The 14,303-nt window shown below is 38.4% G+C and overlaps 2 protein-coding genes across 2 annotated transcripts in view; one reads left to right on the top strand and one right to left on the bottom strand.

Moving 5' to 3' along the window:
- The window catches only part of ART3 (ADP-ribosyltransferase 3 (inactive)), a 136,219-nt gene that overhangs the window by 104,817 nt on the left and 17,099 nt on the right, over positions 1-14,303 (bottom strand). The window lies entirely within an intron of this gene.
- Positions 9,055-11,329, top strand: CXCL10 (C-X-C motif chemokine ligand 10). The gene is made up of 4 exons (XM_040481004.1): positions 9,055-9,186; positions 9,694-9,820; positions 10,039-10,128; positions 10,584-11,329. Exons 1-4 carry the CDS (start codon positions 9,126-9,128, stop codon positions 10,600-10,602), a joined length of 297 nt encoding a protein of 98 aa, XP_040336938.1. The 5' UTR covers positions 9,055-9,125; the 3' UTR covers positions 10,603-11,329.

Raw genomic sequence — 14,303 nt, forward strand, 5'->3', positions numbered from 1 at the left:
AAAATTTTCTTACTCTCAGGGGAGCAGGCAAGATAGTGGAACAGCATGGAAGTTTTTTGTGTGTCTTGCGTCCATGATATACAGCCGGACCAACACACCTAGAAAACTGATTGAAGGATTAACACAACCTGAACCACAGAATTCAGCAGGTACACGGCACAAAGAGGTGAATTTGGGGAGTGAAAAGTTGCAGAGGGTAGGGAGCTGCTTTTGTGGGCAGAGAGAGGATGGAGACTGGGGAGGGGATGAGAATATGGGAAAAGCACCCCTCCCCAAAAGCAGCTGGAGAGAAAGTGGAAAATTGGAAACAGCTGCAGGGACTAAACTAAAAAGGGAGAAAGGAGAGGGTCTAAATGCCATTAAGACTGTAAACAAGGGGGGGCGCCTGGGTGGCGCAGTCGGTTAAGCATCCGACTTCAGCCAGGTCACGATCTCGCGGTCTGTGGGTTCGAGCCCCGCGTCGGGCTCTGGGCTGATGGCTCAGAGCCTGGAGCCTGTTTCCCATTCTGTGTCTCCCTCTCTCTCTGCCCCTCCCCCGTTCATGCTCTGTCTCTCTCTATCCCAAAAAAAATAAATAAACGTTGAAAAAAAAATTAAAAAAAAAAAAAAACTGTAAACAAGGGGAGTGCAAAGTCTGCAACCCTGCAGCTCGATACCTGGCGGTGCTCTGGTGGGAAGGGTGAATCCCCAGGAACAGAGTGGGGGCCAGGAGGTTCTCCGGCCACACGGGGAAAAGCAGCTCCACTGCTGGAAGGACATTTGGTGGAAACTGTTGAAGCCACCTGGTCCCAGCAGACCCCAGAAAACGGCCACATTCACTGGTGCTGGAACAAGGTCGTTAAGAGTGAAGCCTGGTGCCAGATGTGTGTTGTAATTTTCCATAATCCCTGAAATGCTGCTGCTTCACTATCTCGTGAACTTTTTCTGGCACGGCTGGCATCTGGCCGCAGTCTGGGGCACCAGCAGCAGCAGGGTCCAGCAAGCGTTCCTGGGAGCAGCTGACATTCAGCCATTGCTCATTTGGCCATTGGTTGATGAGACCCTCCTGCAGAGGGGCGGAACAGGTCAAAGCTGCAGTCCTTCACAAGGGGCCAGGGAAAACAGCCACATCTGAGACAAAACTCAGGAGAGAGGTACTGCCTGGGGCCTGGTCACGGAGAGTGAAAACGTGGGGAGTGGATGAAAGCTGAAGACAGAAGACGGGTGCACGATTGCTGATCTGGGAGAACAGACTGGGTAGCTGGGTGGCACCATTTTCACCACTCCCGCGCATATGCACCTACAAGCGCAGCAACAATCCACCCCAGGAGGCTAGCAGCGCCATCTAGTGGAAAGCAGAGCCATTACACCAAGCCCCGCCCAACTGGGCCAACTTGGCTCTTCAGGAACACAAGTCTCACCACCGGCTTAGTTTATGGACTATAAAGCACTACATCGACTGACTTCTAGAGGAAAATGAAGTAATTTCAGTCCTACTTCAATCTGTTAGCAGGTCTATCCAATTTTTTCTTTTTTTTTTCTCTTCTACACTTTTCCTTGAATACAGAAACAGAAAAAATTCATTTTTATTTTCAATTATTATTAAAAGTATTTTTCTTTTTATCACTATATTTTTTTTGTAAATTTTTTCAAATTCTATTTTACTTCCATCATTTCACTTTAGTCTACTTCAGTGTATTCACCTTTTCAAATTTTCAAACAATTTCCTTTTTCTGCTTTTCGTTTCTTTTCTTTTTCTCGAATGCAGAAAGAGAAAAGCTTAATTTTTACTTTCAATTTCTATTAAAAATATTTTTCTTTAATTTTTTCACTATATTTTTTGCTTTTATGTAAATTTTTTCAAATTCTATTTTACTTCCATCATTTTATTTTAGTCTACTACAGTGTATTCACTTTTTCAAATTTTCAAACGATTTCCTTTTTCTTTTCTTGCCCCCCCTTTCTTCTCTAATCTGTCAAACCACTTTCAAACACCCAGACCAAAACACACCTAAGATATAGCATCATTTATTCGATTTGTGTGTGTTTTTAATTTTTTAAATTTTTTTATTTCTATTTTTCTACCTCGTTAATTCCTTTTCTCCCTTCAAAATGACAAAACAAAGGAATTCACCCCAAAAGAAAGAGCACAAAGAAACAACAGCCAGGGATTTAACCAACACAGATACACACAAGATGTCTGAACCAGAATTTAGAATCATGATAATAAGAACACCAGCTGGAGTCAAAAATAGATTAGAATCCCTTTCTGCAGAGATAAAAGAAGTAAAAAATGGCCAGAACGAAATTAAAAATGTTGTAACTGAGCTTCAATCACGGATGGATGCCACGGTGGCAAGGATGGATGAGGCAGAACAGAGAATCAGCAACACAGAGGACAAACTTATAGAGAATAATGAAGCAGAAAAAAAGAGGGAGATTAAGGCCAAAAGAGCACGATGTAAGAATTAGAGAAATCAGTGACTCATTAAAAAGGAACATCAGAATCATAGGGGTCCCAGAAGAGGAAAACTTTACTAACCTGGGGAAAGACGCAGACATCAAAATCCAGGAAGCACAGAGGACCCCCATGAGATTCAACAAAACCAACCATCAGCAAGGCATATCATAGTCAAATTCACAAAATACTCAGGCAAGGAGAGAATCATGAAAGCAGCAAGGGACAAAAAGTCCCTAACCTAAAGGGAAGACAGATCAGGTTTGCAGCAGACCTATCCACAGAAACTTGGCAGGCCAGAAAGGAGTGGCAGGATATATTCAGTGTGCTGAATCAGAAAAATATGCAGCCAAGAATTCTTTATCCAGCAATGCTGTCATTCAAAATAGAAGGAGAGAGAAAAAGTTTCCCAGACAAAAATTAAAGGAGTTTGTGACCACTAAACCAGCCCTGCAATAAATTTTAAGGGGGACTGAGAGGAGAAAATATGGGGGGGGGGAATATATATATATATCTCAAAAGCAACAAAGATTAGAAAGGACCAGAGAACACCGCCAGAAACTCCAACTTTACAAGCATCATTATGGCAATAAATTCATATCTTTCAGTACTCACTCTAAATGTCAATGGGCTCAATGCTCCAATCAAAAGATATAAGGTAACAGAATGGGTAAGAAAACAAGATCCATCTATATGCTGTTTACAAGAGACCCACTTTAGACCTAAAGACACCTTCAGATTGAAAGTAAGGGAATGGAGAACCAACCATCTATCATGCTAATGGTCAACAAAAGAAAACCAGAGTAGCCATACTTATATCAGACAATCTAGATTTTAAAATAAAGACTGTATCAAGAGATGCAGAAGGGCATTATATCATAATCAAGGGGTCTATCCACCAAGAAGACCTAACAATTGTAAACATTTATGTGCCAAATGTGAAAGCGCCCAAATACATAAATCAATCACAAACATAAACAAACTCATCGATAGTAATACCATAATAGTAGAAGACTTCAACACCCCACTCACAGCAATGGACAGATCATCTAATCAAAAAATCAACAAGGAAACAATGGCTTTGAATGACACACTGGACCAGATGGACTTAACAGATATATTCACAACATTTCATCCTAAAGCAGAATATACATTCTTCTCCAGTGAACATGGAACGTTCTCCAGAACACACCATATACTGGGACACAAATCAGCCCTAAGTAAATACAAATAGATCGAGCTCATACTGTGCATATTTTCAGACCACAACGCTATGAAACTCAAAATCAACCACAAGAAAAAATTTGGAAAGGTAACAAATACTTGGAGACTGAAGAACATCTTACTAAAGAAAGAATGGGCTAGCCAAGAAGTTAAAGAGGAAATTAAAAAGTATATGGAAGTCAAAGAAAATGATAACACCACAACCCAAAACCTCTGGGACACAGCAAAGGCGGTCATAAGAGTAAAGTATACAGCAATCCAGGCCTTCCTAAAGAAGGAAGAAAGATCTCAGATACACAACCTAACCTTACACCTTATGGAGCTGGAAAAAGACCAGCAAATAAAACCCAAAACCAGCAGAAGACAGGAAATAATAAAAATTAGTGCAGAAATTAATGCTATTGAAACAACAACAACAACAACAACAACAACAACAACAACAAAAAAAACAGTAGAACAGATCAATGAAACCAGAAGCTGGTTCTTTGAAAGAATTAACAAAATTGATAAACCGCTAGCCAGTTTGATCAAAAATAAAAAGGAAAGGACCCAAATAAATAAAATCATGAATGAAAGAGCACAAGCAACACAGGAGAAATGAAAACAATAAGAGAATATTATGAGCAATTATATGCCAATAAAATGGGCAATCTGTAAGAAATGGACAAATTCCTAGAAACATATACACTACCAAAACTGAAACAGGAAGAAATAGACAATTTGAACACACCCATAACCAGTAAGGAAATCGAATTAGTAATCAAAAATCTGCCAAAAAAACAAGAGTCCAGGGACACATGGCTTTCCGGGGAATTCTACCAAACATTTAAGGAAGAGTTAACACCTATTCTCTTGAAGCTGTTCCAAAATATAGAAATGGAAGGAAAACTTCCAAACTCTTTCTATGAAGCCAGCATTACCTTGATTCCAAAACCAGACAGAGACCCCACTAAAAAGGAGAACTACAGACCAATTTCCCTGATTAACATGGATGTAAAAATCCTCAGTAAGATATTAGCCAACCAGCTCCAACAATACATTAAAAAAATTATTCACCACGACCAAGTGGGATTTATACCTGGGATGCAGGGCTGGTTCAATATCCACAAAACAATTAATGTGATTCGTCACATCACTGAAAGAAAGGACAAGAACCATATGATCCTCTCAATAGATGCAGAGAAAGCATTTGACAAAATACAGCATCCTTTCTTGATAAAAACCCTCAAGAAAGCAGGGATAGAAGGAGCATACCTCAAGATCATAGAAGCTATATATGAACAACCCAATGCTAATATCAGCCTCAATGGAGAAAAACTGAGAGCTTTCCCCCTAAGGTCAGGAACAAGACAGGATGTACACTCTCACCACTGTTATTCAACATAGTATTGGAAGTCTTAGCCTCTGCAATCAGACAACACAAAGAAATAAAAGGCATCCAAATTGGCCAGGAGGAGGTCAAACTTTCACTCTTCGCAAATGACATGATACTCTATATGGAAAACCCAAAAGATTCCACCAAAAAACTGTTAGAATTGATTCATGAATTCAGCAAAGTTTCAGGATATAAAATCAACACATAGCAATTGGTTGCATTCCTATACACCAACAATGAAGCAACAGAAAGGGAAATCAAGGAATCGATTCCATTTACAGTTGCACAAAAAACCATAAAATACCTAGGAATAAATCTAACCAAAGAGGTGAAAAATCTATACACTGAAAACTATAGAAACCTCATGAAAGAAACTGAAGAAGACACAAAAAAATGGAAAAAGATTCCACGCTCCTGGATAGGAAGAACAAATATTGTTAAAATGTCAATACTACCCAAAGCGATCTACATATTCAATGCAATTCCTATCAAAATAACACCAGCATTCTTCACAGAGCTAGAACAAACAATCCTAAAATTTGTATGGAACCAGAAAAGACCCTGATTAGCCAAAGCAATCTTGAAAAAGAAAACCAAAGCAGGAGGCATCACAATCCTGGACTTCAAGCTATACTACAATGCTGCAATCATCAACACAGTATGGTGCTGGCACAAGAACAGATACTCAGATCAATGGAACAGCATAGTGAGTCCAGAAATGGACCCACAAACCTATGGCCAACTAATCTTTGACAAAGCAGGAAAGAAGATCCAATGGAATAAAGACAGTCTCTTCAGCAAGTGGTGCTGGGAAAACTGGACAGCGACATGCAGAAGAATGAACGTGGACCACTTTCTTACACCATACACAAAAATAACTCAAAATGGATGAAAGTCCTAAATGTAAGACAGGAAGCCATCAAAATCCTCAAGGAGAAAGCAGACAAAAACCTCCCTGATCTTGGCTGCATCAACTTCCTACTCAACACGTTTCCGGAGGCAAGGGAAACAAAAGCAAAAATGAACTACTGGGACCTCATCAAAATAAAAAGCTTCTGCACAGTGAAGGAAACAATCAGCAAAACTAAAAGGCAACCGACAGAATGGGAGAAGATAGCTGCAAACGACACATCAGATAAAGGGTTAGTATCCAAAATCTATAAAGAACTTATCAAACTCAACACCCAAAAAACAAACAATCCAGTGAAGAAATGGACAAAAGACATGAATAGACACTTCTCCAAAGAAGACATCCAGATGACCAGCTGACACATGAAAAAATGCTCAAATCACTCATCATCAGGGAAATACAAATCAGAACCACAATGAGATACCACCTTACACCTGTCAGAATGGCTAACATTAACAACTCAGGCAACAACAGATGTTGGCGAGGATTTGGAGAAAGATGATCTCTTTTGCACTGTTAGTGGGAATGCAAGCTGGTGCAGCCGCTCTGGAAAACAGTATGGAGGTTCCTCAAAAAACTAAAAATGGAACTACACTATGACTCAGCAATTGCAATACTAGTCATTTATCAATGGGATACAGGTGTGCTGGTTTGAAGGGACACATGCACCCCCATGTTTATAGCAGCACTATCAACAATAGCCAAAGTATGGAAAGAACCCAAATGTCCATCGATGGATGAATGGATAAAGAAGATGTGGTATATATATACAATGGAGTATTACTCAGCAATCAAAAAGAATGAAATCTTGCCATTTGCAACTAGGTGGATGGAACTGGAAGGTATTATGCTAAGTGAAATTAGTCAGTCAGAGAAAGAAAAAATCACATGACTTCACTCATATAAGGACTTTAAGAGACAAAACAGATGAACATAAGGGAAGGGAAACAAAAATAATATAAAAACAGGGAGGGAGACAAAACAGAAGAGACTCATAAATATGGAGAACAAACTGAGGGTTACTGGAGGGGTTGTGGGAGGGGGGATGAGCTAAATGGGTAAGAGGCACTAAGGAATCTACTCCTGAAATCATTATTGCACTATATGCTAACTAATTTGGATGTACATTTTAAGAAATAAAAAATTTAAAAAATAAAAAAAGAAAAAATATTTAAAACGTTTTAAAAATTAAAAAAAAATTTTTTTCTTACCCTCTGAAAGTAATTACAGAAATGTAAGATAAATGCTGAGAAAAAGCATTATAGGTATACTAAATAGATGACAACCTTTGTGTGACCTAACACAATTATCTCATCCCTAAGGTTCTTTTTCCATATACAAAATGAAAATAACTTTCCTATTTTCTTACAAGTTATTGTAAAAATAGGGGTGCCTGGGTAGCTCAGTCGGTTAAGTGTCTGACTTCAGCTCAGGTCATGATCTCGCAGTTTGTGGGTTCAAGCCCCATGTTGGGCAATGTGCTGACTGCCCAGAGCCTGGAGCCTGCCTCAGATTCTGTGTCACTCTCTCTCTCTCTGCTCCTCTCCCACTCTCACTCTGTCTCTCTGTCTCTCAAAGATAAATGAACATAAAAAATTTTTAGAAACAAGCTATTGTAAAAATTAAAAAAATGACATCTCTGAAACTCATGAAGTGAATATATCCATATTCACGCCTTACTGCTGCAAATTAAGATAGATTCAAAACACAGTATTAAGACATACTCATTTTAAAACTGTATTCCTCAGCCATAGAAAAGAATAAAATCTTACCATTTGCAATGGCGTGGAATAGAGGAAGGTAGTATTATACTAAACAAAATAAATAAAAAAAGACAAATACAGTAAGATTTCACTCATGTGGAATTTAAGAAACAAATGAGGGGTGCCTGGGTGGCTCAGGTCACGATCTCGTGGTTCTTGAGTTTGAGCCCCACATAGGGCTGTCTACTGTCAGCATAGAGCCCACTTCAGCTCCTCTGTACCCACCCCCCGCTGAAAACAACCAACATTTAAAAAAATGAACACAGGAGGGGGAAAAAAAGGCAAACCAAGAAACAGACTCTTAACTACAGAGAACTGATGGTTATTGGAGGGCAAGGGGGGGGGTGGTGAAAAATAGGTGATGGTTATTAAAAAGGACACTCGTGGTGAGCACCAGGTATTATATGCAAGTGATAAATCACTAAATTCTACATCTGAAACTAATATTACACTGTATGTTAACTGGAATTTAAATAAAAACTTGAAAAAAAAAAACCGTAGGCAGGATTCTGACTTGAAGATTAAGTTGACATCTTTATTTTGCAGGAGGCAAAACATGAGAATCAAAGTTTCATTTAAAAAGTTCTGGGGTGCCTGGGTGGCGCAGTCGGTTGAGCGTCCGACTTCAGCCAGGTCACGATCTCGCAGTCCGTGAGTTCGAGCCCCGCGTCAGGCTCTGGGCTGATGGCTCAGAGCCTGGAGCCTGTTTCCGATTCTGTGTCTCCCTCTCTCTCTGCCCCTCCCCCGTTCATGCTCTGTCTCTCTCTGTCCCAAAAATAAATAAACGTTGAAAAAAAACATTTAAAAAAAAATAAAAAGTTCCATTAGGGGCGCCTGGGTGGCTCAGTTGGTTAAGCGGCCGACTTCGGCTCAGGTCATGATCTTGCGGTGTGTGAGTTCGAGCCCCGCGTCAGGCTCTGTGCTGACAGCTCAGAGCCTGGAGCCTGTTTCCGATTCTGTGTCTCCCTCTCTCTGACCCTCCCCCATTCATGCTCTGTCTCTCTCTCTCTCAAAAATAAATAAACGTTAAAAAAAATTTAAAAAAAATAAAAAGTTTCATTAAATTTTTTTTCATTAAAAATAACCACATATGCAATGAAGTTCTGTTTTTCAAGAAATAGTTCATGTTTTAGAAAGTGAAACCTAACTCACTCTTAGTGAAAAATGGGGGTGGAGGGAAATTCCATAACTCTGAACCACAATAAATACTAATAATACCTTTCATTCTGCAACATGGGACTTCCCCAAGAAACAGGCATCAGGTTTTGCTTAGTCAACTAGAATGTTATCCAATCAGAGTTAGAGAGGGAAAGTGCCTTTACAAATAAATACTGCATCCCAACCCCACGTTTTCTGAGACACTCAACTGCTTAGACATTCTGAGCCTACCACAGAGGAACCTCCAGTCACAGCACCATGAACCAACGAGCTGTTCTTATTTTCTGTCTTATCTTTCTGACTCTGAGTGGAACTCAAGGTAAGGAACATGAAAGGATATTTAATTTCTAAGGTCAGAAATAGGACTGCGTAGAAGTTCTATAATTACAGGAATAGCATATTTGCAAAAGTTTTACAGCCTGCCTATAAATGAAGGCCAAATGAGCAGAGATTCTCTCTGGTCACAGGTCAGAAAGGCAAATGGAATAAAAGGATGGGGGAACAGAAGAGTAAGAGGATAGACAGAGAAAATGTAAGGGAATGAGGACAGAGAGGATGAGACATATACTTCTTAAGTAACTCACTTAATTAACCATAAGAACTGGGCTCAGGGGTAAGTTTACAATTCACAAGTTGCAATTCCATTCTTTCAGATAATCAACTAATCAATCATTCAGAGCTATATTATAATGGGATCATTCCCTCTCAGATTACCTCAAATAACATGGGGATATAGGTTCTGCTAAGTAGTAGCCAATCCACACTAAACGACTAAAACGAAAACTGCACTAACCTCCCCTACTGTACTTGTCTTTTTTCCCCACAGGAATACCTCTCTCTAGAACACCACGCTGTACCTGTATCAAGATTAGTGAACTATCTGTAAATCTAAGGTCCTTAGAAAAACTTGAAGTGATTCCTGCAAGTCACTTTTGTCCACGTGTTGAAATCATGTGAGTAAATGCCTTCTGAAAGTCACCTCTCTAGTTGTAATCATATATTAAATATGTATGATCACAAAATCAATAAATGCTTTGTATGATTCTAAGACTTCTACATAGCAAAGGGAAAAATCTAGAGTGAAATGTAAACATCTGGCTTAAAAACTGTATATTACACCTGTTTTATTGGCCCAACATCATTCTAAATATTTTCCTTCTTACTTCTACAGTGCTACAATGAAAAAGAATGGGGAGAAAACATGCCTGAATCCAGAGTCTAAGACCATCAAGAATTTAGTGAAAGCAATTAGCAAGGAAAGGTAGGTTTGCTGTTATTTGCAGAATTTCTCTTTAAGAAATGTCAATTTGGGGAAGTCAGAAATATTTGCAGTGAGCTTTCCTGTGGGATCCCTTGGCTTAAAAGTGTGTTTACCACCATGCCTGCCACTACCTGTATTTATTTTTATACTGAGATTGCCATCGTCTGTGGTATCAAAAGTTAGCTACCTACCTAGAAGTGTCAATAGGTCATTTTAACCTTGAGGCAGAGCTAGAACTATCCAAGCAAAGCTACCAAATTTTCCCCAAGCCTCTCCTGTCCCTAAAAAAGCAGCTCTTGCAATCCACAATGACTATGTAGCATCAGGAAAGCTCACCAAACACTTTGCCTGGGGACTTGCGAGTTACCTATGAACTCAGAATGTTCTAAGCAGAACCCAGGCTGAAGCCAGAGTTGAGCATATCACACTTTTACATCCCCTTTCTCTTCCTACAGGTCTAAAAGATCTCCTTGAACACAGAAGCATAATCACTGTACTGACAAAGATGGACCAGAGAGACTACCTCTGCCATCATTTCCCTACATACTTGTCAAGCCCTAATTGTCCCTGGATTGCAGTTCTCCTAAAAGGTGACCAACCACTGTCACCAAATAAGCTGCTACTACTCCTTGAGGGAGGTGGATGGTTCATTACCCTGAGCTATTTAGTACGAACTCTGCTCTGGCACTGTAAGCTAAAGGTGCTACATTTTTAGTGAATGTACCAGGTCCTAGCCCTGCTACTAACACTTTCCTCACCTTTCATATCTTCTAAAGGTTATTAAAGATATTCCCACCTCTGGGTTTATCAAAGTTCTCAGAACTTAAAAAAAACAAATAGCCATAATACAATCTGCTTTTTTAAGAAAGATCTTTACTCCATGGGATTCTACTGCTATCCTCCCAAGGGGCCCATATTCTTCCAGTGGCTATATATACACAATTCCAAATACATAAAAGAACCTAAAAATGTCTGAAAATGTATGTGAAAATACTATTATTTAATGAAAACTGCACAAAGTTGAGTTCTCAGATGTACATATGTCTTATATTGTTTTCCGTGTGTATGGAATAACTTGTGTAATGAAGTACTAAACATGAATGAATAAAAATTTTTAAGTCTAGATATATACTATGCATGTTATGTAAGGCATACACTGGATGTTTTTCAAAATAAAAATGCTGTACTCCTTTAGCAGTAATTTTTTTGAGAGAGTATGTGTGCAAGTGAGTGAGGGGCAGAGAAAGGGAGAGAATCCCAAGAGGGGCAGAGGGAGGGGGTGCGGGGGAGGGAGGGAGGTGAGGAAGAGGGGCACAAGCTCATGAACCATGAGATCATGACCTGAACCAAAGTCAGATGCTTAACGACTGAGCCACCCAGACACCCTCCCTCGGCAACATTAAGAAAGATTATACAATTGTTAACAAATCAAAAAGGTATTAAAATAATAACTAATATATATTTCATGAAAGAATCCCACAGTAGAAGACAAATGACTTTGAGAATTACCATATTCCTTCCAACTGCGGTCTGCTGAAAGACCCATCATACAAGATTCCTTCAGGACTGATGTGGCATAACAGACTTTGCCTGAGCTTCAGACCCTTATAGGGAGAGATCTATGTGATATCTCCACCTGAATATCCTACAGAAATATCAAACTCTAAAATATCTCAAATTTTCTTCTTCCCCAGATCTAGTTCTCTGCCTCTTTTAAATGTCCTAGTTTAACAGCAATATCATCCACTCAGTTCCCCGAACCAGAAACCTGGAAGTAATTCTACATTCCTCTCTCACCTCCCACATCCAATTAATCACTAAGGAGGTATTTACAATGCATTTAGTCAGCAAATTAATTGTATCTAGAATATATAAAAAGAAAAATAGGAAAAGATAGATAACTAAGCAAAAAATGGGAAATAGAAATGAATAGGAATGTCACAGGAAAAAAAAATGCACAAGTCCTCAACATATAAAATTGTTCTGCATCATTAGTAATCAGGGACATCTACATTCAAATCATTTTGGGATACCATTTGACACCACAAGACTGGCAAAATTCTTTAAGTTGGATAAATACCAAGAGACAGGAAGAGTAGAGTAATGAGGAATGCCCCTCTACTGCTGGTGAAAGAGGAAAGAGCTACCGTAACTGGTTTGAAAACCAGGTTGGTATTATCTTGTAAAATTTAACATGTGTGCACTCTATGTCCTAGCAATTCTGCTACTATGCATACACCACGGATAAATTCTTGTATATTACATATATTAAAGAATGTTACAGCAGCATTGTTTATAATAGCAAACTCTGGACACAATCCAAATGTCCATAAATAGAATGGATAAGTAAATAAGGGTATACTAATTCAATGAAGTATTACACAACAGTAGAAATACACAAAATGGAACTATATACATCAACATGGGTGATCTCAAAAACAGTCTTGCACAAAAGAAGCATGTCACAGAATAGTACATACAGCATAGTTCTATTTACTATGAAATTCTAAAACAGGCAAACTTAACACTGGATTTAGGAATGAAGACATATATGATGAACACACACACACAAAAAAGGAATGGTTTCCATAAAATTCGGGATGGTAACTACTTCAGAAAGTGAGAAAAGAATGCAATCAGGGAGGGGCACATAAGAGGCTTCTGAATTACAGTAAAGTTCTATTTTTTACCTAGGTAGTGAGTACGTGAAAATTTGTTCTTTAATCTGTACCTACACATTTTTTTTTAATTCATAAAGACCACAAACACATGGAGATTAAACAACATGCTACTCAATAATGAATGAGTCAACCAAGAAATCAAAGAAGAAATAAAAAAAATACACAAACACAAATGAAAATACAAACGTACAAAATCTTTGGGATGCAGCAAAAGTGGTCCAAAGAGGGAAGTGTACAGCAATACACACCTACATCAAGAAGAAAAGTATCCGACAGCCTAACCTTACACCTGAAGAAACGAGGGGAAAAAAATAAAAAATACAGAGACCTGAGGGTTGCTGGAGGGGAGGAAAGGGAGATGAGCACTGTACATTATATGTAAGTGATGAATCACTGGGTTCTACTCCTGAAACCAATACTTACTATATATTAACTAACTTGAATTTAAATAAATTTTTTAAAAAGTGAAGCCTAAAGCCAGTAGAAGGAATAAAGTAAAAAAGATTAGAGCAGAAATAAATGATACAGAAACTTAAAAAACAGAACAGATCAATGAAACCAGAAGCTGGTTCTTTGAAAAAATTAACCTCTAACCAGACTTATTAAAAAGAGAAAGGACCCAAATGCATCACAAATGAGACAGAAAAAATAACGACCAACTCTATAGAAATACAATGATAAGAGATTATGAAAAACTGTATGCCAACATACTGAACAACCTATAAGAAATGGATAATTCCTAGAAATACATAAACTACCAACACTGAAACAGAAAAAAATAGAAAACTTGAACATACCAATTATCAACAAAGAAATTAAATCAGTAATTTTAAAACTCCCAACAAACAAAAGTAAAGGACCAGATGGCTTCACAAGCAAATTGTACCAAACATTTCAAGATGAATTAATACCTATTCTTCTCAAAAAATAGTGAGAAAAAAAGGAAAACTTCCAAATTCTTTCTATGAAGCCAGCATTGCCCTGATGCCAAAACCAGATAAAGACCTCACCAAAAAAGAGAACTACAGACCCATATGCCTGATGAACACAGATGCAAGAATTCTAAATAAAATACTAACAAACCAAAACAAATAAAAAAAAAAAAAAAAAAAAAAAATCACTCAACACAATCAAGTGGGATTTATTCCTGGGTTGCAAAGATGGTTGAACATTTGCAAATCAACCACTCAACATGACACACCTCATTAAGAACAGATAAAAACTATATGATCATTTGGATCGATGCAGAAAAAGCATTTGACAAAGTACAACATCCATTCATGATAAAAACTCCCAACAAAGTAGGGTTAGAGGGAACATACCTCAACATAATAAAGGCCTTATATGAAAAACCCACAGCTAATATCATCCTCAATGGGGAAAAACCGAGAGGTCTCAGTTTTTCAGTAGGTTCCTTACAATCAGGAACAAGACACGGATGTCCACTCTCACCACTTTTATTCAACATCGTAATGTAAGTCTTAGGCACAGCAA

This window comes from Herpailurus yagouaroundi, unplaced genomic scaffold (genome assembly GCF_014898765.1).
Source record: "Herpailurus yagouaroundi ecotype Mexico unplaced genomic scaffold, PumYag 28, whole genome shotgun sequence".
Classification (NCBI taxonomy): domain Eukaryota; kingdom Metazoa; phylum Chordata; class Mammalia; order Carnivora; family Felidae; genus Herpailurus; species Herpailurus yagouaroundi.

What these genes read in the sequence shown, in the direction of transcription:
- CXCL10 (XM_040481004.1), top strand. Translation starts at nt 9,126, where the DNA reads ATGAACCAACGAGCTGTTCTTATTTTCTGTCTTATCTTTCTGACTCTG. An exon ending in GACTCTGAGTGGAACTCAAG is followed by an intron (nt 9,187 to 9,693) that starts GTAAGGAACATG and finishes TTTTCCCCACAG; the next exon opens with GAATACCTCTCTCTAGAACA. An exon ending in TGTCCACGTGTTGAAATCAT is followed by an intron (nt 9,821 to 10,038) that starts GTGAGTAAATGC and finishes TTACTTCTACAG; the next exon opens with TGCTACAATGAAAAAGAATG.